We start from the raw sequence: 24,641 nt of genomic DNA, 5'->3' as shown, positions 1-24,641 counted from the left end.
CAATCTAAATTCAAGACCAGATCTTAAAATCTGATAGGTCTTTCTCTTCACAATTCCCATATGATTATTTAAAGAAGTATCAAAAAGGAGAACTATGGAGAAAAAGACACACCGTTGGTTTTTTTTTTTTAGAAATATCTTATGAAACATTTTATGACTAAAATGGCAACCTCATTCTTTTTCCTTGAAGGGGTTTTCCACCTAACAAAGCCATGAGAATCAACAGCATGATTGAGTTAGCTGGAGATGCAAGAAACTGTTGAAATCTCTCATTATAGAAACCCAAGTTAAGTCTAGTAATTAACTTTCTTAAATGGAAAAGCAATACCCCACAATTCAGTTAAATGCCATGAAATGCTGCTTATTGGCTATGTTTACCTAAACCTTGCCCTGCTATCCATTTCCTGAGGAAGCTAGAGATGCTTTTAGAAGTTCCCTAGCATGCTAATAAATCTTTTCTCTTTGGTCTAGCTCCTCAACTTAACTGATTTCCAGTTTGTGGACCCACTGACTAACGAGATTCTTGCAAAGAACCTCTCTAGTTGAAAAATTCCTCAATCATTTGAAAGTTGATCCAGAATAGGCCAGTGGATTCACATTTCCCTTACTGGCCAACTGCGAGATACTGTAATAAATTGTAGGAATTTTGAGCAACATGGTTTCTTATGGGGGACATCACCATGGGGGAGAAAGGCATCATGGTTTCTGTTTCAGTAGGAGGAAGCTATGTCCCACTTTCTCAAAGAGAGCCAATGGACAATATTTAGACTTCAAGAAAGCTTTTGATAAAAGTCATACATGGAAAGCTATTTTTTTTAAATGTATTATTAGAAACTTGGGGGAAATGTTTCATCAGTAATAAAATTGGTTTAAATGCAAGAAAGAATGATGCTAGAAAAAAGGATAGTTTTGGGGGGATGTAAAGACTGGACTTAAGTCAGTTCTGGATTTTCCCAGGATGATTTGAAGGATGTCATAGAAAAACTTGTAGGTTCTGCAGATGTGCAGTCATTTCAGTCATGTCCAACTCTACATGACTCAGTTTGGGATTTTCTTGACAAAAGATGCTGGAGTGATTTGCCATTTCCTTTTCCAGATGAGGAAACTGAGACAAATAGGGTTAAATGATTAGCCCAGGATCAAACAGTTAGTGAGTGTCTGAAGTCACATTTGAACTCAGGTCTGAAGTCACATTTGAACTTAGGTCTGAAGTCACATTTGAACTCAGATGTTCTTGACATTAGGCATGGCACCACATAGCTTTCCCAAATTGTAAGTTCTTATAAAACTATCAAGTAGGCAGCAAAGTTAGGATGTAAGGTTTTGTATGGACAGATAAAAATTTAAATTATTTGTTATTAATCTGTCCCTTCTGTTATCCATTTACCCATTAAAAGATTTTTTTTAAACAATCCTAAATACACGTCTATACATTCTGGTAAAAAACAAATTCCTACATTAGCCATCTTCAAAAATGTATGTCTCTTTTTGTTTTTTTAAGCTCATCTTTTCTCTGGCAGGAGGTGGCATATTTCATTTTTATTCTTTTGGATTCATGGTTCATCATGGCATACAGCAGATCAGAGACTATCAAAGTTATTTTTCTCTATAAAGTTGTTCTGTATCAATTCTTGAAGATCTTCATATCTTCCTTTGAAACTGCTGATTTTTGGGGCAGCTAGGTGGTGCAGTGGATAAAGCACCGGCCCTGGAGTCAGGAGTACCTGGGTTCAAATCTGGTCTCAGACACTTAATAATTACCTAGCTGTGTGGCCTTGGGTAAGCCACTTAACCCCATTTGCCATGTAAAAAAAAAACCCTAAAAAAAAGAAACTGCTGATTTTTTGCCATTTCTTGTGGTATAATATTCCATTACATTTATATACCATAATTTGTTTAGTTGTTCCACAAAAGGAGGACAAACCCTAGTTTCCAATTTTTGACTACCATGAAAAGAAAATATTTTTGTGCATTATAGAATATCCTTTCCTTCTTTCTTTGGAACTTAATAGTGTTATAGCTTCATTAAAGGGTGAGCACAAACTAGGTAGAATTTCAAATTACTTGCCAAAATGTCTACACCAATTCACTTCACCAACATTACACCAGTGTGCCTTTTTCTCCCATGACCCTGCCAACATTTGTCATTTTCTGCTTTTGTCATCTTTGCCAAGCAGGTAAATGTGAGGTAGGATGTCAAAGTTGCTTTAATTTGCACCATTATTAGTGGTGCTAATGTAGTCAGAATTGAAAGATGTCATTGTATGAAAATTCAGACTCCTGGATGAAAGGGCAATTCAGCCACATACCTGGGAAGAATTCTTGTTTACCAGAACCAGACAGAAGTATTTCCAACTTCTGTTGGAGATGAAGGTTTTGAATAGCTCAACCGAAGTGGGGCTTAGTCTCTCACTGTGTCACCTGATCTCTTTACATAAGTGTGTGTGTGATTGCATTGTTCTAGAGACCCTGTCATCTCTGAGTCAAGCAATCAATGAACATTTATTAAGTACCTACTATATGTTAGGTGCAGGCAGCTCAGTGGCACCATGGTGGATAGAATGCTGGGCCTGGAATCAGAAAGACTTATTTTCCTGAGTTTAAATCCAGCCTCAGATACTTTGTATGATCTGGGCAAGTTACTTCACCCTGTTTGCCTCAGTTTCCTCATCTGTAAAATGAGACATAATAGGAAATGGGAAACCAGTGTCTCTTCCAAGAAAACCTCACCTAACTGAAACAGCCGTATAACAACAAAATGTGCCAGCCACTGTGGGGAAGGAATAAGCATTTATTCTGTATCTGCTCTGTGACAGGAACTGTATTGAGGGCTTTATAAATATCTCAGTTGATCCTCTCTACACTATAAAGAAAAGGGTGAGTTGGTAAAGAACATTTATTTTTAAGGAGAATATTTAAAATTGCTTTTGGGAAGTGTTTTCAAGTACCTTTAAGAGATCTTTATCTCTTTTTAGCCCAAAGAATTTTAAACTTTTGAACTTTAGTCATTCAAGTCATAAATGATTTAGGAAAAATAACTTCATTTTTTAATCTACTTTTGTAGCCCTAATCTTCTATTTTTAGACCAGAATTAAACCTGTTTTGAGAAAAAAGCAAAAATCTAATAAATAATGCTAGTGAGGTATAACTACATTAAAAATAAAAAATGTATTAAAAGATTCTAGGGAGGCATGCAAGCTTTGAGCAATTGAGGAATTCAGATTTGGAGAATTGATCTTGGAGTACTGTAATCTAAATTCAAATTCCTGTTTTGCCACTTTCTACCAATATGATATTAGCTCTTGCAGTGCAGGAGCATGTTATGTTGAAAAATACATGTTCTCTTGAAAAATATGTGTTATTTAGTTGGTTTAGGTTCATTTAGAGGGTAGTTAGGAAGAAACTAATATAAATTGCAATTAAAATTGATTCTTTGTGAAATTTGTATTTTGGCACAAATTTGGCACAAAATATTCAGCACTGGGCCAAAAAGGAAAAAAAAAAATTTCAGCACCAAAAGAGTTATCTCTCTGAGTCTCAATTCCCTCACCCTTAATGTGATGTTGGCTTGGTCTACCACTGAGCAATTGATATTTTTCCTATTGATTTATCTGACTTTATTTGTATGAAAAGTGTTTTGTGACTGTTCATATAATTCCTGGGTTTGTCTTGGCAATAGATTTACAAATATTTTTACACCTTTAAGATGAAGGATGTTGGATGAAATCACTTTTTAGACCCCTTCCAGCTTTAAATGTATGATCCTGTTATCCTTCCCTTTCTTTCTACCTCCACTGACTAATGATATCTGGATTTGAAAACTAAGAAGGCTTTTATGCTTTCTAGAAAAGTTCTTATATTTGAAAATCGGGGAAAGAAGTGGGGGAAGGGTAGAAACAAGCCTTCACTACAATACATTCAACCTAACTATATAAATTCCTAACTTCCACGGAGAGTAGAATTTATCAGCAATAAAGATGTCTGTTTATAAAATTTAATGTTAAAAAGTTTCTTTCATTGTTACCATATTTTTGTATGTAATCTTAATGGCTTTCTTTCTTGCCTACCCTTAGTCTTAGTTTTGCTGAAATATCGCAAAAACTCATGTATACTTTCATCCTGTGTTAGGAAGCTAGACCTTCAGAGATCTTAATCCCCACTTGTAGTACAATGCTTTCCACCTAGTATATGCTCAATAAATATTTGGTGAAGGTGGAAAGGAAATACTTACATGAAACCTTATGTAAGTATGGCACATACATTTGCAAAGCATTGCTTAATTTTTACTCAACATATCTGAAATAGGACTCATCATTCCCCCCAAGGCTCCATTTCTACTAAACTTAACTATTCCTTTGTAGGTCACCACTATCTTCCCAGTCATTTGGATTTGTGACAAGCCATTTCTCTGTCCCCTTCTTTCCAGTCAAAGCTCTCATCATTTGCCTAGACTAATAACTTCCTTCTAGACTCTCACCTCCCATAGTGGTCAAAATAATTTTCTTAAGGTACTTCTTTTTCTCAGAAATATGTCATGGCATCTTATTCCTTGTAGGATAAAACACAAATTCCTCCATTCCACCTCTTCTCTACCTCACAAAACCCATAGCTTCGTTCAGGGTTCAGCTCAGAATTTATCTCTGATTCCTCCCAAGTTTTAAGTATTCTCTTTTCTGATAATATTTTGCATTTACTTATCTGTGTATGAATGACATTTCAGTATTATGATGTAAACTTTTCTGAGAGCTGGCCTGAAATTATATCTGTAGGGGGAAAAAAACATGGTATTGAAAGAACTAGTAGCCCCTGTTTTTTTACTGACATCCTAGTGTCAGTATACAGCCATTTGGATTACTTATGCAAAATTGTTTGTAAAGATGCTAAAATTAGTAAAAGCAGTAGTTTTTATTAATACTATGTATAAATAGTACTTTATAAATGCTATATCATTTCATCCTCATAAGCGTCCTGGAAGTAACAGTTAGTACTATTGTGGATATTTTTATTGTCCCCATTTTACAGATGAAGAGACTTGATCAAGGCCACACAAGCAAGTATGTGCGACAGAATCTGAGCTAAGGTCTACCTGATTCCAGTGACTAGTTGTCCTTCCACAGAGTCACCTTGGTGCTAGGAAATCAGAGGATTTCCTGACTATTTTTGTACACACACACACACACACACACACACACACCAGTTTTATCCTTTTACTCTGGTGTAAATTAGTTTACATCTCTAATCACTTACTTTGGGATGGTATGGAGCCCCCATGATCATCAACAACCTTGTGTAATAAATAACCACTGAAATGTTAGTTTTTAGATATGTGAAGTCAAACAATACACCATGAGAAACTGAAAATATGAGTTGTAAATCATTCAATCTCTTGTCTCCTAGGATTTTTTTCCTGATAAAGTGGAAAATTCAAGTTACAGAATCCAAGGATGAATATTCATCGGGCTAGTGAAGGTGACAGGTCAATACGCCAGGAATCTAGCTACATAGTGGAAAATATCCCGGGTTCATCCCAAGAAAAAGAAGAAAATTGCCTGACATCATCCTGCTTGCAAAATCCTAACCTTCCTGTGTGTTCCAGAAATGATGGTATGGTAAAAAGATTTTTAATTATCTTGGATTTAGGGACTCTCTGGTACTCAATGTGGTATCAAGAAGGCTATTTTAACCTATGGTCATGCTAGTAAGAGTACAGAAAAGGCAATTCCCCCCAAAATTTTGTCCAAACAAATATCTTCTCCCTGAAAGGTACAATTAACTGAGGCCCAAGTGGTTTTTTCCTCTTGGCTTTTTTATGCATTCCTTTGATACAGTTCTGTACTTCATTGTATGTATGTAAACTTGGACCCAGACAAAATAAATGACTCTGTAATCTATTTTCTAAAAATTGTGTACCTCATAAAAAATGTTGGAATGGAGATCATTTTAGGGCTTATCAGAAGGAAAGGTGTAGCTTGTGGACCTATGCAGACCTGTTACCTAATCAGCATCACCTATTCTGCCTTGTCTGAAGCTCAGAGGAGATAAAAATAATTAGTAGACTTTAGATCTTGAGCATGGAGCCAGTTTCCATTGATTTTATTAGGGGAAGGGAAAGAATGTAGACTCAAGTTTTATAAAGTCTGAGTTTAGTAGTCTGTCACTATTTCCGGTGCAAAAATAAATCTTTTGGAATGATTAGTTGGATTTGACGGGGGGGGGGGTGGGGGGGGGGGTTGGGCAGCATTTGGTTCAGTTTGTACAGTTTACCCAGTTATTTTGGAGTTCAAATGAATGGTCTCTTTTAACCTAGAATTCATAGGAGAGGAATTTTTAGGTATATTTATAGTCTAAACACAGCTTCCTTTTTTTTCTGAGATATATAAGCAAAGACTCAATCATTTATTCATTTAACATTCAATAAACATTTATTGAGTACCCTCCATGTAGAAAACATTTTGCTAGGACTCAGGAGACAAAGATTAAAAAAAAAAAAGTGAAATAGCCCCTGCCTTCAGGGATCTTACATGCTCTTGAGGGATACAACAGCAGATCACTTTGTTAGGCACTAGACATAAAGAGACAAAATGAAAAGCAGTGCATCCCCTCAATGAGCTTACAGTGATGTGTGCTTTACCTGGCACTGGAAATGTGGTATAAGTTTCTTGAAGTTTGAAAACTGATGAGAAGCCCAGTTTGGGGAAAAACTGAACAATAACCAGTTTCTCATGGTATTTACAGTATGAAGACTGGAAAAAAGATAATTTTTACTGGTGAAACTCACTTTTTAATTCAAGGCAGTACGAAAACTGCTGTCAGAATAAGTCCAGTTGAATCTTTTCACTAGACTAAAATCTACCCTAGAAATATTTTAGGGATTTTTTTTAAACCTCCAGAGGGCCATTGAGAGAATAATGAACTCTGATAAATATACTGATATGCTGAGAAGTAGAATTGTTCCAGAATTACAGAAATTTTCAGATGGAGGAGTAGTACCACCTTGTGAAATTGCACCATTTCACATATCACAGTAGGTTAAGAAATTTTCCTAAGGGAATGAAGAAAACATTCTTCAAGTTGCCTGGGAATTCATCCAATTTAAACTCCATGGAAAATGTATGAGCCATATAATAAGAAGTTCATTATTGAGAAAAGCAACTCTGAGACTTTAGAACTCTGATCTACACAGTGATAAAACTGAGTCTAAAAGAATGAAGATAAAAATGAAGATATTCCCCTCCTGCCAGAGAAGTGATAAATTTAAAATATAGAACAAAACATACATTTTCAGACATGGCCGGTAAAGGAATTTATTTTGCTGGACTGCAGATTTTATTAAGAGCTTTATTGTTAAGGTTAAAAAAAGATTTTTTTTGACTGCATGATGGGGGGCAAGGATGATAGTGAGAAAGGCATTAATTTTTTTAAATCAAGTGAAGGAACCAAGAAAAGGGAAGTTTTTTCCAGAATTTGAAAACACAGAATCAAGACCAGTTGCTGTAGGAACAAGAATGATCTCAAAAGGCTGAGAATGATACATATCTGGTCATACTTGCTATTCATCACTTCTGTCTCTGCTTTCATTCTGACTGAGGCCTTTCATGATTCCTCTATCTTCTGTTTCTTCCCTTCTAAAGATAATTTGTATCTCTTCTGCAAGCATCTCAAACATAACCGTTTATGTATGTGTTGTCTATCCCATTAGAATGTAAGCTTCTTGAGAGCAGAGACTATTTCATTTTGACTCTATAGCTTATTAAATACTTGTTGATTGATTAATTATATGATTGGAATAAAGTGACGGGTGTGAACTTTGTTGTGGATGAAGAGTTGAAAGGATTTAGCAGTTGACCAGATATGAGGGTGGTAAAGGAGAGATGAGTTTAGATGGGAAGATAATGAGTTCTGTTTTGGATGTGTTAAGTAAGTTTAAGATGCCTATGGGATATCAGTTTCAGTTCTTCAGTTGGTACTGAAGATCAGGAGAGATTTGAATATTAAGAATTTAGAGTCATGTGGATAGAGGTGAAAATTAAAAAATGGGAGCTGATGAGTAACCAAGAGAGGAAAAAGGAGAGGAAGTCTCAGGATGGGCAGACTTCAGAATTAGGGGGGCAGCAAGTGATGATGATTCAGCAAAAGAGACTGAGCAGAAGTAGACAGTCAGGTAGGACATGTATTCAGATAAGTAAATAAAAGATAATTTGGAGAGAGATGAAAGGCCTTAATTACAGAATGAATGAGGAATGCTTTCATAGAGATTCCACCCTTCTGCATGAGCAGAGAGGAGATGAATGCAAGGGATGAGAAGGGAATTATGTGCATTCCAAAAACAGGAACAGTTTATGCAAGTATAAGGAAGTGGGAAATGGAACAAACTGGAGGCCAGTTCTACTGGAATGTTGATATAAAAGGAAGTAATGTGAGATACATGTGGAAAATTAGGTTAGAATCAGGTTGTGAGGGGCTCAAAATACCAGATTTTGACAAAGAGGCATTAGGGAGAAACTGAAGTCTTTTGCGCAAGAGAGTGTGGTGAATAGTCCTATATCTTAGGAAGATTATTTTGCCAACTATAGGAAAGAAAGATTTAAGAGGAGCACGGAAATTAATTAGGAAACTCTTAATATTTAACTGGTAGCAATTAGGACCTGAACAGAAATGGATGCTGTGTGAGTAAAAAGAAGGGAATAACTGAATGTAGAGGGAATGAAGGGAAGAGTATACTTCTGATGCCCCTGGGTTAGTGGGAGCATGACAGTGTCCTCAACTAGAAATGAATGAAAGAAGGAGAATGTTAAGGAGAAGGAAAATGAGTTCCATTTTGGACATGTTGAGTTTGAGTTCCTGATAAGATATTTGAAGAAGATATTCCCTGATAATTGACTAAGACTAAACTTAGGGGTAGTAGATATCAGGTTTCCTTATGTAGATTTTGGAGTTTTCTATAGGAAGATGATAACTGAACCCAAGGAAGTAGATGAGGTCATCCATGGAGAGTGTATAAAGTGAGGAGTGGGTCTAGGACACAGCCTTAAGGGACAAGAAATGATAGGTCTAGGGAAATAGTCAAGAACAGTTAGAATCATGGATGTAGAGCTAGAAAGGACCTTGGAGGCCATTTGGTCCAAATCCTTCATTGTATTAAGGAGGAACCTGAGGCCCAGGGAAGCCAAGGGACTTATCCATCCAAGGTCAGACAGGTAGGAAACCTTTTAGACTCAGGAAGACCAGAGTTTAAATCTTTTAAATATTTACTTGCTGTATGAATCTGGGCAAATCACTATCCTGTTTGCTCATCTGTTAAATAAACTAAGAAGGAAATGATAAATTCCTCTAGTATCTTTGCCAAGGAAACTCCAAAAAGGGTAATGAAGAATTGGACACAACTGAACAGCAACAAAATTGTTTAGATGATATGGGAGTAGTATGTCACTTTTTTTGTCTTGGAAACATGATGACATCTAAGGACCCTCAACACCCATTGGAAGTTCAGGTTAATCAATGAAATCTCAAACACCTGAAATGCCCGCCCCCCCCCCCAGCGTACTTTTCTTTAAGCAATGATTTGATTTTTAGATTCACTTTGCCCTGAGCTAATAGAACTATTAGATCAGTTTCCTAAAAGAAGAGGCATCTTCTTTGCAGCTATACTCTAAGAATATTGGTGGTTCAACATCTGATTTACAGTTGAAACCTTTTAAGGGTGTTGTCCTCCCCACTTTGAAACTCAAGCTCCTTGAAAATAGGGATTGCTTTACTTTTCTATTTGTAACCCAACATTTATCATGTAAAGGCTTAATTGATGCTTTATGGATTCATTCACTCATTTATCATGTCATGCAAAACCCATGTTCAATAGTTCCAAGGTTAGGATCCATTTCCCTTATTTTTAGGCCAGGTTTCTTTTTTTATGGACCTTGGTTCAAACCCAAATCACTGGGCCTTATTGATTAGCCAACAATAGGTGGAGCCCTAGCCTCACTGGTTCTTTGAGTTCTGAAGACTCAGAGTGAGTGTAATTATAATTGTTTCTGTTTTGACCAGAATCCCTGAGAGTCTTTCCCTTCCAGGCTGATTTTTTTTCACTACTTTCAAAAGACCATTATTTACCTCATTTGTACATACTCTTAATCACTGAATGGGCATTTCCTCAGATAAACTAAGACCTTCCCTCAAAATGTGAAGTTCTGCTACTGCATCCGAGGCCATCTTCAGTTCCTATCCATATTTTACTACAGGACCCAGATAGTGATGGAAGAAAAAGTGAAGTTGGTGACTTTGCATAGGATCTCCTCACTTAAATGCAGTTCACTTGCAGGTCCTAACTTCATTTTCCTAATGTCATGGTCCTCTTCGGGAGTGAAGGACAAGCACAAAGACAATCCTAACGTTTCAAAAGCTTTTTGTGGGGCAACTAGGTGGCACAGTGGATAGAGCACTGGCTCTGGAGTCAGGAGGATCTGTCAAGGCTCAGACACTTAATTGCCTAGCTGTTGACCTTGAGCAAGTCACTTAACTCCATTGCCTTAAATAAAATAAAATTATAAAAAATAACTTTGTGGCTGTCCTAACATAATCAGAGATGTCCTAACTCAAATCCCTCATCTGTTCTTTGGGAAGACCCAACTCCTTCCATGGAGGAGAATCCATTGCTGACAGTACATAAACAGCTCTCTTGGATTGAAATTATCCTAAAAGGCAAATGGACAAAGATTTTCAGACATGTGAGAAAAAAGATCCTTTGTATCTTGTCTTATAGAGTTTATGGTGGCCCCAGATCTAGCATGACGTTCTTTCTTAGTACAAAGACAAATGACTACATCCTGAAGTCTGAAGAGATATGACATCCTTTTCCTTCCTTGCTTCATCTCTGGTCCCTCATACATCATCTTGAACATCATTACAGCCTTGGAGTTTCTCCCAGAGTCAAGATACCCCCTCTTGATAATAGACTTAAGTCTGACTAAAATGATGCTTGTGCAAGTCATTCCAGCACAATCATTCCCTCAGTCTCCTCACCCTTCTTGCACCTGACTGAGAAGCTCATTTCATTTTCTGCACTGCATGTTGAGGTCACTGCCTACCCCACTCAGATGGCCAAACTGAACCACCCAGATGTTAGGGCAGTTCCTGGATAACATTAGGAATTAATCTACTATGTGCTAGGTATTATGCTATACACTAGATAGAAGGAACAGTAAGAACAGTCTGTCTTCTCAAGGAACTCGTTCTAATGGAGGAGGCAGGTATAAACAAAGAATTTTGTCCTTTAAAAATATTTTTTAAACTTATAACTTGTAACACAAGTGATTACAAATTCACCTTTCACATAAAGCTTCCTTTTTAAATCACCTCAAATTAGAGAACAGAGTGGTGGGTGAGGTCCAACTTAGATACCAAAAAGGTCACCTTTAATCAAGTCACTTTAGACTTGGAGAAACATACTTAGAGAGAACTCCCCTCAATTGAAGAGCTTTGAAGGTCTTTTAGACTCTTTTTTTTTTAACTAGAATTTGTTCTCTCAGTCTCTTCCCACTTGGACCCCACCTCATCCAGCATTGGGAGTCATGTCCTTCTTTGATTGGACTAGCTGGAGGTGATGTTTCAGGTCACACTTAATGGACAAGGCTATTAAAGGATAACAGTAAAGGGTAAACCATTTTGGGGGGGGGGTCTGGCTCTAGTTAGACTTCCCCATGCATGCTGGTGAAGTTTGTAACTTACAGAAATATCAATAAAAGCACTTGTTAACCTAATTTTGTTTTGCTTTTCCTTAAGGTCAAAACCTGTGGTAATATTTGTCCTTTATTAGCATGAACTCTGGGAAGGTTAGCACATATTTATTTCCAACTTGTCAAAACTCAATGAGCACCCCCTCTTCATTTTGGGGAGACTCATTCACATGGGACAGCTGTTCTACCTTACTCACTTCTGAATTTTATTTTAAGAATTCCATTCACACTCAAAATCAAAATATACTTTTTGCTCAAACCACAGGTTCTGCTTTTATTTTTTCTCAGCCTTTACCACTTACATCACTCTCCTGGCAATTTACCACTACTTGGAAGGGTTGCTTCATACGGTAGGGTTCACTAAGGCCACATATGTTTATTTGTACCACTGACCAAAACCAGACCCCATAGCCCTTGCAGGTTGAAGGTCTATTTTGGATCTCTATGTTAACCAGTGAGCCCCTCCTAGAGGTTAGGGAAGAGACTGTCTGGTCCTTCCAGTAGTGTAAACATTAAGTCTGGTGACCTTTGTTAAAGCACCCCAGTGTCATGTAGATTCCTCCCAGTGACCATTGCTTGAATAAGCCAGCAGGGCCCCTCTTATTCACATACACGGCCCCTGTCCCCACTCAAAAGGAATTTGTGGTTGAGGAAGGACTTGGCTCACAGAGTTGGTAGGTGTGATGCCAATATCTTGTGGTCTGAGAAAACTTTGGGTCAGAAGAACCATTTGGAGTATTCCTGACCCCATGCCTCCAGAGGCCCTTTGGAAAGAGAATATCCCTGTCCTGGCCCTTCTACTAGCAAAAATTTAAGGACTTGGCAGGAGTGCTGGCAGGTGGGGCAGTGCTTATGCATCAAAACTGCCAGCATGCCTGGGCAGGCAGATTCACCACTGGAAGTCTTGATTTATAGTGACCTGGTTCCCTGATCACTGCAGTTACTTGGTTCTGGTGTCCAGGACTTGATCTCTGAACTTCTCTTGGGGTTACCATGTTCGTGGCTTCCTGTTCCCCCACTGATGGAGCTCTTTGCTCTGATGCAGCTTGTATCACACTCTGTCCTCTCCGTCAGCCTCTCTGGTGGCATTCACACAGCCTCACCCTTGCTTCTCTGTGATAACCCCTGACTTTTTTTTCCTCTGTGTTTGTGAATAAGCTTTTCATAGGCTAGACTAGTCATTAGGCCTATCTTCCACTTCTATAGAGTTGATAGTTTTTCAGAGTATTTAAACATATAAGAGGCATACTTATCCTCTTTTATACATGAGGAAATAAAGGTATAGAGAAGCTACATGATAGAGCTGCTTAGTGATGGACTTGAGACTAGAATCAAGGCTTTCTTAGTCCCAGTCCAGTGTTCTTTCTACCAGATCATGCCCCTAAAATGGAGCCCCATCCACTAGTAACAGCAACAGTAGACACAGCATGATTCCATGAACATAACACTGGATTTGGAGTCAGAGGACCTAAGTTCAAATCTTACCTTTTACCCTTAATACCAGTTGACCCCAGGCAAATCCCTTGAGTTTTCTTAATTGTAAAGTATGGAGTTAGACTTATGAATTCAATTCTAATTTTGGGATCCCAATTATTTCTTGCTCTTAATATTATATTGTTATACTGTGTTGTAATGTGTTGTGTCATATGGTATTGTTATTATGTCAAGTTATATCATGCAATATATCATAAATGGTTATATGTCATACCAAATTATGTTTCATGTATTTTATCATACCCAGTTATATCATACAATATATCATATGTCATTTGTCCATTTATCCATTATATTATATTGCATTATATCATAGTAAATCTTAGGTTAGGTTATTATTAGTATAATTATAGTCTTCATTTTACATGATATAAAAACTCAGGATTAGTAGAAAAGTTATGTTTAGACTCAGGGAAAAATTATTGATATATGTGGCTGGTGATCACATCGACCATTTTTATTTCCAGCATTTTTTAAGAATTGTTTTAAATGAAAAATATTAAATTGCTTACTGTCTCAGGGAGGGAGGTGAGGAAGGAAGAGAAAATTTGGAAATCAAAAATTTTAGATGAGTTAAAATATTTAAAAATAAAATATTATTTTAAAAAATGGAAAATTGATTTGAGAGTAACTAGTGTCACTATCCTACTTAGAGAATAGTGGATATGGCTCTTATTTCCAAAAAGAAGTTTTGCTCCTATGTGGAGAATTGGAATGATAGTGCCTGCCTTGCCCTCCCTCTTCCCCAAACCTGAAAAAAGCATTCTCAAATATAGGTCTCCATTTTGTAGAATCAGAGAAAGCAAAAGATTGTATTTTCTCTGTTTCTTTAATTTGCTATGTACCAAAAACATTTCCTTTGTAGAATACCTGAAAACTTTCTGGTTTTAGCTATCATTGTATTATTTTTTTTTGTTTTTTGAAACTGGGTCTCACAATCTCTACCTATAAGCCTATTCTACAGCTGTTAGATGCAGGGAATTTAATCTTTGTTTCCAACCTGGGCCAGCAACCTGTCCTTCCTTAACCCTTCTAGTGGTTCTTCACCCTCCTTATCACCCCCTCACACACTCCTGGGGGACTTCCCATATTAGTGCCAGACTGAATGTGAAGACCCAACTCCTTCCATGGAGGAGAATCCATTGCTGGCAGTACATAAACAGCTCTCTTGGATTGAAATTTGCTAATGATGCTGTTCAGAACTCCTGAGCTCAAGGGACCCAGCAGTCTCAGTTTCCCTGGAGCTGGGATTCCAGGAATGTGTAACCACACCTGGCCAAACCTTTGTTTTAATTCCTAGAACATGATTCTTCTTCTTAGACTTTTCCCTCTTAAAGTTTATTTTTGGTTTGTTTGTAGATCTGTTACTTGATTATGCCTCTCAGCCGACCACTCATCAGTTCTCCAACAACTCACCCCTTTCTGAAGACATCAAAGGGACTTGCTTTCAAACTGGAACTAAGAGGAGCCATGAGCCCTTTACTGCTCCAGAACAATTTGGAAATAGCAGTTTGGGCTTCAGCAGTAACTCCCATTCCCATGCTCCAGAGAAGGTGACTCTCCTTGTAGATGGCACTCGTTTTGTGGTCAATCCACAGATATTCACTGCTCACCCAGATACCATGTTGGGAAGGTAACAAGTTCCTCGCAAGTTTACTGTTTTCATTAGAATGGGAAGAATGGTTATGCTCAGAGTTATGCTGAAACCAGAACAAACCAGAACCAGTTGTTAAATTCAGTGAGCCATTTACATTTCATAAATCCACAAACAATACTAATCATGATTTGATTTATTATATTATTGTCTTAGATTTAAGAAAGTAAGAAAGAGAAAATGTTAATGATGCAGATTAAACTTAAAAGTGTATTGTGTACCTGGTTGTTAAACATTTACTAGCATACTTCTGGTCATAACTGTTATTTAATCTATCCACAGAAATAGCTACACACTTACCTGCCAAAAGAGACTAGAAAAAAATGACAACAGTCTTTTTGAAATATTTTTTATCTCTCTATAATAGAGAACAGACTGGTAAGGGCTGTATATATACAGACATAGAGTTTTTTGGTACCCATACACAAAACCTGTCTCATTGAATAAATTCCTGAAAAGGAAAATAAAATATAGTTATGGTGGTAGAAAATAGTTCAAGAACACCAAGGCTTCTTCCTTATCCCCTCCAGTCATTATAGATTTAGTGCTAAAAGGGACCTGAGCAGTCATTTAGTCTAATTCCTTTGCTTTACAGATGAGGAAACTGGACCCTAGAGAGAGGTGAAATTATTTATCCAAGATCACAGAGGTGTTTAGGAGCAATGGCAAGATTCAAATTCAGATCCTTTACAACTCAGTACTTTTTCCACTACCCTTCACTGTCTTCCATATTTTTGTGCTTCTGGCCTCATTTTGAACCACCTCAATCAAAGGTGGCAAACTTGCTTTTGTCCAATCCTAGGAGGATGTGTGAGAAAGAGATCTTCCAACTCTTTGAGAAAGGTGCTAGAATAACCCACTTGAACTTTGACTTCATGTGATTTAACTAAACAAGAGAGAGTGAAATAAAGATCTCCTGCCTTTAAGAAGTCAAGTCAACAATGATTTATTAAGCTCTTACTAAGAGCCAGGGGCTTGATCCTGAGAAAGCAAAAACAGTCACTGCCCTCAAGGAGTTCACAATTTAAGGTATATCACAATCTAAGATGTCTTAAGAACAAGATTTATACAGGGGGGGCAGCTAGGTGGTGCAGTGGATAGATCACTGGCCCTGGAGTCAGGAGTACCTGAGTTCAAATCCAGCCTCAGACACTTAATAATTACCTAGCCGTGTGGCCTTGGGCAAGCCACTTAACCCCACTGCCTTGCAAAAAAAAAAAGAAAAGCTGTAATTTATCCTGTATAAATCTTTTTCCTGGGGGGGGGGGGGGGGGGAGGTCTGAACATTGAAGAAGACTGGGAAAGATTTCTCATAGACCTGAAGGAAGCCAGGGAAGATACAAGACTGAGAGGAGTGGGGAAAGCTTTCCAATATGGGGAAAAGACAGTAAAAAGACCCAGAGTGGGGAGTTGTTCGAAAAAAAAGGCAGAAGGGCAGTGTCACTGGATCTCAGAAGACATGGAGCAGAGAAAGACCTAGGAAGACTAGAAAGGGAGGAAGGGCTTTTAAAAACTAGCCAACCTTGGGGTAGCAAAGTCGCCCAGTGGATAGAGCATCAGCCCTGGAGTCAGGAGGACCTGAGTTCAAATGTGACCTCATACACTTAATAATTACCTTGCTGTGTGGCCTTGGGCAAGCCACTTAACCCCATTGCCTTGCAAAAATCTAAACAAAAAAAAAAACCCTAGCCAACCTAGGGAACCACTGGAGTTCCTTGAGTAGGGTAGTGACAGCCAAGCCTCATTAGGAAGATTGCTTTCACAGTTGAGTTGAAGGATGGACCAGAGTAGGGCAGATAGACCAACCAACAGACTGTGGCTGTAGCCTGGGGCATGAAGTGATAAGGGTGCCAGGGTAGTGGTCATATCAGAGGAGAGAAGGGGGCACATGGGAAAGATATTTCTTAGGTAGCATTGAAAGGACTAGGCAATAAGTTGAATATGGGAGTGAGAGATAGTGAGGAGCTGAGGATGACACCAAGGTTGTAAGCCTAGATAGCTGGGTTGATGGTGGTGCCCTTCTTAGTAATAGAGAAGTTAGGAATAGGGAAGTGTTGGTTGGAAAAGGAAGGTGAGGGGAAAGAGAAAGATGAGTTGAATTTGGAACATTGAGTATATGAGATTTTTATGGACAATAGTAGATTTTCAAATCATCATCATCAATGCTGCAGTAACTGAATTCATGGGAATTGAAATCATGGGAAATTTCACCAAGTGAAATAGTATCAAATGAAAAGAGCTTGAGAATTAAGTAATTTGTCTGAGCTTACATAAGCAGTTAGAGGCAGTACCAAGATTCAAACCCAGATCCTTTGATTACAACTCCAGAATTTCTCCCACTACCCCTACTGCCTCTCATGATTGCTTTTGGCCCTCATTTGTCAGTTGGGTGTGGTAAATGTGCAGGAAAGACATCCTGGAAAGTCGTGTGAGAAAGCTATTGAAATAACCAAGGTTAGGGGCGGCTAGGTGGCACAGTGGATAAAGCACCGGCCCTGGAGTCAGGAGTTACCTGGGTTCAAATCCGGTCTCAGACACTTAATAATTACCTAGCTGTGTGGCCTTGGGCAAGCCACTTAACCCTGTTTGCCTTGCAAAACCCTAAAAAAAATAAATAACCAAGGTTGGATGCAGCTTTGTACTGTTTTGGTTCAACTTTAAGAGAAACAGACACAGACAGACAGATTGCCAGAAACTCTCAGAGATGAGAGAGAGAGAGAGAGACAGAGACAAAGAAACAGAGACACAGAGGTAAGGAGAGAAAGGAAGAAATCCTCACCCAAAACAAACCTAGGGAAGCTTCCTTTTCCATTCCTAGAATGTCATTTAACATTTTAATCAAATGACAAAGATCACATGTCACTTTCTGAGAGAGCCCTGCGATTTCCAAGGAAATCATATTTTAATTTAGAAAAGACCCACTTTTTAGGGAAGTGGTTTGCCCAGTCAGGCCTGTTAGTTGGATTCATGATTATTAAATGCAAAAAGGACATTTGAGAATTTTAGCCTAAGTTAGGCCATTTTATTTTCAAAATCATTTGAGACTTCAGTACTATTTTTTCATGTTTTTCATTATTAAATAAAATTCCTAGACTTTGAAAAAATAGTGCTAGACGGAAAATAGATTATCTAATTCAGTGCTTTAATTTTAGAAATGAATAAGAAAGCCAGAGAGAAGTAATTTGCCAAAAGCCACACAGTTAATCCACATCAGATCCAGGATTAGAATGGCGGTCTTCACATTCTGTTTACTTTTCATTATAACATGTTGTAACTGCAGGTGATAATACCAGTCTTGGCCAGTGGCCTTGTAAATAATGCCTTTGGTCACAAGAATTGAGTAATGAATGACATGGCTAGCATAACTTTGATATCCATAAATAGAAAAACAACTAAAAGTGTGTCTCCCCAGTGGTAAAGAGGGGGTTTTATTTTGGGATATAATTACAGTATGTTTATATTATATTAATATTATTATACAGAGTGTCCCAAAAGTTTATATTAGATTTAAAACTTTGGGTAGTCTCTTTAATGGTATTTTATAGGATTTCTCACAAATCTTAATGTAGTTACATTAATAAATCTTAATTTTAGTAGCTAAACTATTATTGTGTCTCTGTGTCTCATGTGTTTCCTCGACCAGCTAACATAATAGATGATTGATAATTTTTTTATAAAACTGAACACAGACATTTAATTTTTTTTATTTTTAATAAACCAAAAGTTTGAACATGGAGAAAATTTGAATGTTTCCTCAAATTTTTGAAACAGAATGAAGCTAAAATATAAAAATATTTCTTTAGTTCCATGTTCCTATTCACCCCTACCTTTCCCAGTGTTGGCCAAAATGTGTTCTCATTGGTACAGTGTGTACTACAGTGCATTCCAGTTTTAAGTATATGAGCCAGGACAAGAAAAGCTAAGCAAACTGTTGATGGCAAGGTCCTAGTATGAACATGACTACTAGCAGTAGTACTGTGAGTCTTAACGTTGGGTTAGACTTAGATGGAGGAAGAATGATGTCTATTAGTAAATTAATGGCTAATTAGCTTGATGGTTAGAATTCTTTTGTTAGGGAGATGATACTTTCTCCCCTCCTTTAAATGTGAACTCTTTGGAGGTGGAGACTGACTTCTTTGCCTCTTTTTGTAGGTGCCTGGCACATTCTAGGCACTTAATAACTATTAATTGATTGATTCTTCAGTTAAGTTTCTTTGTTTATCTGTGGATACAAAGTTTACCCATAACTCTAGGCAAGTGACTTAGCAGCATGTGTCATTTTGTTGATCAAAGACTAGGTAGCCTTATATGGTAGGAAGAATATAGGCTCAGTGTTAGAGCAACCTGGCTTCTTATTCTGGCTTTACACTTATTAGCTTTGTGACCTTGGAAAGTCATCTCTTGTTCTTAACTCGTTTCCTCATCTGTGAATGAAGGAATTTAGACCGTTTGAAAAGTTCTATAATTCTAGGATATTAAGAGTAGGAATAAATTCATGAAGACCCTTATTTTTTTTTAATGACACAGACCTCATGTCCTATATGATCAAGTTAGTTCTCTTCCTAATGGTAGCCGGTATCTCCCAGTGACAGAATGATTAGGTCAGATGTTATTGCTGTTTTCTGGAAGCATATAATGAAACAATTAAGAAGAGCTTTGTTAGTGCAGGTAGCATCTGAATTGGGCTTTAAAAGATAGGGAGGAATTAAATAGGCAGGAATTCATGAAAAAAAATTTATCAAGTGCTTACTGTGTCAATCCTTGTGCTGAGTGCTGGGATGGGGGAAAGGCAAACCCCAGAATTGAGATAGCCTTGCCCTTGTGGAGCATATATTCTAATGGAGCATTTGCTCTGGAGTTACCCTCCCCAAACCCCACCTCCATTGGCAGATAGGTTCTGAAAGTAAGATTGCCTCTTCTCCCTTCAGGTCTTGGTGGGACCTTTAATTTTGGGGGACAGTAACTTTTCTAATGCTATAGCTCACAATACCTCATCAGTGTACTCATTCCATTGCTCATCTATTGATATGAATTAGTCAGCCATTTTTACAAAGGGGCATTATCTGAGATAGCTTAATAAGAATAGTTGGTATAAAACATTCCCTTCCATAGTGTATGACATTCTCCCACAAGCACATACAGAGAGACCAGGTAAAAGTGACTCTTAAGTTTGGATCACATTTCCAGCTCCCAGTCTATTTGCTGGAGTCTTCAAGGTATTCCCCTTAGAAGTAGTGCAATTGTTTGCAGGCCTAATTGTAAAATTCCGAAAATACCTCCCTTTACTGTCTAGTTTCCCCCAGTTCCCAATGCAATATAGATAGTGCCATCAATCACTGATGTTTCTGAATGCTGCTTAGAACACTAATGTGTCTAAATCCTTTGAACTTTTAAAAGTTGCAAGATCATCCTCTACTTGGGAGAGGGAAGAAATGGGAAGACATAGACTTTAATCATTATCCCTCAAAGCATTGGGATTCTCAGTGACTTGGCTAGAGCACCCTCTTCTATAAGCTGTTAAAAACATTTTGTTTTATAGAAGATACATACATAGGATATGACTGCATGACTTAGTCCTTTGGGGGAGCATTACTCCATTTCATCTGATGTTTGAATCACTAGAGGTATCTCATTTGGTTAAGCTACTACTTTAGATGGGGGCAGGATGGTTAGATTGATTCAGTCAAACATCATCTTTACACTAATAAGGGAAGATAACACATATAGGGAAATGATGTTTGGGTTTGGAAAGTTATGGGAATGTAGAACTATAGAGGAGTTGATTTATACTATATTTCTAGAAGCAATGGCAGTATTGATATGAAGAATAGGTAGAAAGGGTGATAAAGCAGATAAAGTAGGAAATGACAAGAATGGAATGAGAGGCCTATTTGGAGCTGTCAGGATACAGTGGGCCATGTGGGTTTGCACTGATACACTCGTCAAAAGAGTTTGAGCTGTATCTTTGAGAGATAGAGGGAGATTATTTCAGATATAGAAAACAGCTTTTGTAAAGCTATACACATACAGAATATACTTGGAGATGGGGGGAAGTTGTTGATTTGAGTATAGAGTACATGATAAGAATAATATGAGCTCTAAAGGCTGGAAAGGTTAGGTGAGGAGGTCAGATTGCGGCAGGTCTTGAATTCTAGGTAGAGAAGTCTGAACTTTACTTGGTAAGTTATATGGAGCCACCAAAGATTATTTGAGCAGAGGAGTGCCACACACATATATATGCCATACACATATACATGAGAATTTGAGGCAACTAGGTGACTGGGCCTGAATTCAGGAAGTCTCATCTTCTTGAGTTCAGATCTGGTCTCAGTTACTTTCTTTGTGACCAGGGGTAAGTCACTTCACCCTGTTTTCCTCACCTTTGTTTTCTTATCTGGAAAATGAACTGGAGAAGGAAATGGCAAACCTATTCAGTTTCTTTGCCAAGAAAACCCCAAATGAGATCATGAAGAGTCAGACACAATTGAATGATTGAACAGTAAATTTCATTGGCAACTAGGTGGCACAGTGGCTATCATGCTAGTTCTGAAGTTGAAAAAAATCTGAATTCAAATCATAGTTGTATAAGATATGCACATGCATGTACATATGTGTATACATACATATATACTTTTTCCTTAATTAGAGTTAAGGAGGTCAGAAGAATTGTGTGGCAACTTTGTCAGAGGAGATATCAGCAGGAATGTTGCGGTCCCTAAGGATTCTGGCCAAGGAGAAACAGAGAAGGAAGACCACTAACCAGCTACCAAATTGCTTGAAAAAAGTTTTTAGCACCAGGGAACGATAGCTGGTGTTACTGACCATGGGAAACTATCCAGAGCTTTCCAGGGGAAAGCACTACAGCTGGGAGTGCTCTTCCAGAATTCTTAGAAAACATCGAAGAGGAATGAAGTCCTGGTGTGCAGGGCAGTGTTTTGGAAAGCATGTGATCATGTTTCTTCTGACCTTTGAAATGCAGCCTGCCCAAGCATGAATGCTAACAACTTGTGAAAACTAGATCATAACATTCCCTTCTCCATTATTGGGGGGAGATGGCTATGATTCCTGAATCAAGGAAAATGAACAAATGGAACCAGGCCATCCTCCCAAGGAAGGACAAAGGCAGAAGGGAGGATGTGCGTGTCTGGCTTCCCTGCTGTTCCTGGATCTCTAAGATCGTACTGAGAACAAGGCTGATTCAAGTTCAGCCATGCCACTTTTGCAATTGCTGACCCCTACCTGCCTTCCCACCCACCTTCAAAATGTGTCTTCTGCTGACCTGTTCTGGCACTACCTAAGCTGAAATTCTCACAGTTAGAGTCACTCTTTGAGGATGCCAAACCCCAAATTGGCAGCAGAGTTTTCAGATCATCACTGCTAAAATGGCTGTGATGGGAGAGAGGGGTCCTGGCCCTCTGCCTTTAGTATTGCTTTATATTTCAGCAATATAATGAAAAGAGTTAATGACAATTATTCATTCAATCATATCTGACCCTTCACGATCCCATTTGGAATTTCCTTGGCAAAAATCCTGGAATCTTTCCTTCTCCAGCTCATTTTATAGAAAAGGAATGAAGGGAATAAGAGTGAAGCGATCTGCTCAGGGACACAGGAAGTCTTGAGGTTGAATTTGAACTTGGGAAGATATCTCCCTGGTCCCAGGACTGACAGTCTGTACACCCTGGCATCCTATAGCTGCCTGGTAGTTAGTGTACCTGGATCCAATCACAGCTCTACCACTCACTATCTATGACCATGAAGAAGTCATGTCACCTTTCTACCTCAGTTTCCTTATTTATAAAATGGGAATAATACTACCACCTGCTTCCCAGGGTTGCTGTGCAGATTAAATGAGATATGGAAAATCTCATGCAAACTTTCAAGCACTACATCCACAGTAGCTATTATTGACCAGGGTGCTCTCTCTAGCTCTTGAATCCATTTGCCTTCTTAGAAAAGCAGAAAGCAAAGCCACCTAGAAAAAATACAGGTACATTTCAGTGGACATGGAAGAAAAGATGAGCACAAGCCTAGGCAGGGTTTGCCTCAGCGTAAGGCCTCAGGGGCTGTATAGGGCACAGGGTTTTGGAGTATCAAGGACAGAGAAGTAAACTTTGCCTCCTGAAGAATTTCTCCAAAGTCCAACCCTACTTGTGGAGTTGGGCCTGCCCCATCCATATTCATTCCCTGGGACCCTTGACTCATAAAGAGCCAGGCTCCTGAACCAATTTGTCATCGACTCTGGGGTGTCACTACCCTGATGGTCAAAGCCTTCCTGGGCCTCCCCAGTTTTTTCCCTTTGTTGTCTGACAGACTGGCCTGGAGCCCTCTGGCGGCAGTCTGAGGGAGGATGGGATAAGGAAGGAAGGGGTCACCTCGGTGCCCCTGGGGAAGTTAACCCTGTTATCTTTTAGGATGTTTGGACCAGGAAGAGAGTATAACTTTACCCGGCCCAATGAAAAAGGAGAATTTGAGATTGCTGAAGGGATCAGCGCCACTGTGTTTCGAACAGTGCTGGTAAGGAACCTACCCTGTTTTTTCCTTCTCAGAAACTACTGAGGCCACCAAAATGAGATTCCACTTTAGTGCATACAAAAATCACAGAAGGTTTCAGTCCAAGATTTACCTGCTTTGACTTTCCAGCTTCACTTTCTGCCCCCTTGACCTGCATGTCCCCTCTCCTCAAGTTCTAGGACAGCCAGATCAGCAGGGAGCCCTTTTGCAATTTTTTCACCTTACAAAGCCATTTGGCATTACCTAATCTAAATGTCATTTTGATAAAACCATGAATAAAATGGGAACAGGGGCAATTTTTTATTTTCTGTGACCACAATTTTTTCCTTTATCTATTTACAGGATTATTACAAAACTGGAATCATTAACTGTCCTGATGGAATTTCCATCCCTGACCTTAGAGACACCTGTGATTATCTGTGCATTAACTTTGACTTCAACACCATCAAGTGTCAAGATTTGAGTAAGTACCAAAGAAATTAATAGCTAGCTGGGCTTTATGCAGAGCAGGTAGGTGGCACAGTGAATAGAGAGCACTGAGCCTGCAGTCAGGAAAATTCATCTTCCTGAGAACAAATCCAGCTTCAGACACTAACTAGCTGTGTGACTGTGGGCAAGTCACTTTATCCTGTTTACCTCAGTTTCCTCATTTCTAAAATGAGCCTGCAGAAGGAAATGGCAAACCAGTCCAGGACCTTTGCCAAGAAAACCCCAAATGGGGTCACAATTTCTTCATCTGTAAAATAGGATAATAATAGTGCTTACCTCCTTGACTTGTTGGGGAATAAAATGAAATGATATTTGTAAAGCACTTTGTCTACTTTAACATACAACATAAATGCTTTTGTTGTTGTTATTATTATCATTATCATTAAGTCTTGCCTCCTACTTTACTAAGAAAATAAAAGCCTTTGACCATGCATTCCCTCTTGTCTTATTGGTCAGAATTTCTTGAAAGCTCCCCTCCATTCTCTCCTCAATGCTAGTTTTGATAAAGAAGTGACCCTTCTCCTTGCCTAGCAGCCCCCAAATTCCTTCTTCGGTCTTCTCTAACAAATTTCCAGCACTTAACTTCCTTTTTTCTCTTAGTCTTCCATTGATGATGATGTTTATCTTTCACTCTTGAAGACCATGACATCAGGGAGATGATGCCATGATAAGCACATGAATTGGATTTGAGTGTTAAAAGGGCTGTGCTACGTCATCAGTTTCACCTCCTTCAGAGCTGAGTCCAGGGGACTGGATAAGAA

At 38.5% G+C, this 24,641-nt stretch overlaps 1 protein-coding gene across 4 annotated transcripts in view; it reads left to right on the top strand.

Annotated features, from left to right (window-relative positions):
• The window catches only part of KCTD20 (potassium channel tetramerization domain containing 20), a 45,500-nt gene that overhangs the window by 11,124 nt on the left and 9,735 nt on the right, over positions 1-24,641 (top strand). For 3 of the 4 annotated variants that reach the window (XM_074236410.1, XM_074236409.1, XM_074236411.1), the window contains exons 2-5: positions 5,398-5,604; positions 14,583-14,856; positions 23,292-23,394; positions 23,734-23,854. In XM_074236410.1, coding sequence (XP_074092511.1) covers positions 5,445-5,604; positions 14,583-14,856; positions 23,292-23,394; positions 23,734-23,854 — 658 coding nt within the window. In that variant the 5' untranslated portion in view covers positions 5,398-5,444. Of the gene's footprint in view, positions 1-5,397; positions 5,605-14,582; positions 14,857-23,291; positions 23,395-23,733; positions 23,855-24,641 lie in introns of those variants that run through there. The other variant, XM_074236412.1, reaches the window with a different exon arrangement.

The sequence above is a fragment of the Macrotis lagotis genome, chromosome 5, assembly GCF_037893015.1.
Source record: "Macrotis lagotis isolate mMagLag1 chromosome 5, bilby.v1.9.chrom.fasta, whole genome shotgun sequence".
NCBI lineage: Eukaryota > Metazoa > Chordata > Mammalia > Peramelemorphia > Peramelidae > Macrotis > Macrotis lagotis.
This window is presented reverse-complemented; position numbering and strand designations above follow the sequence as displayed.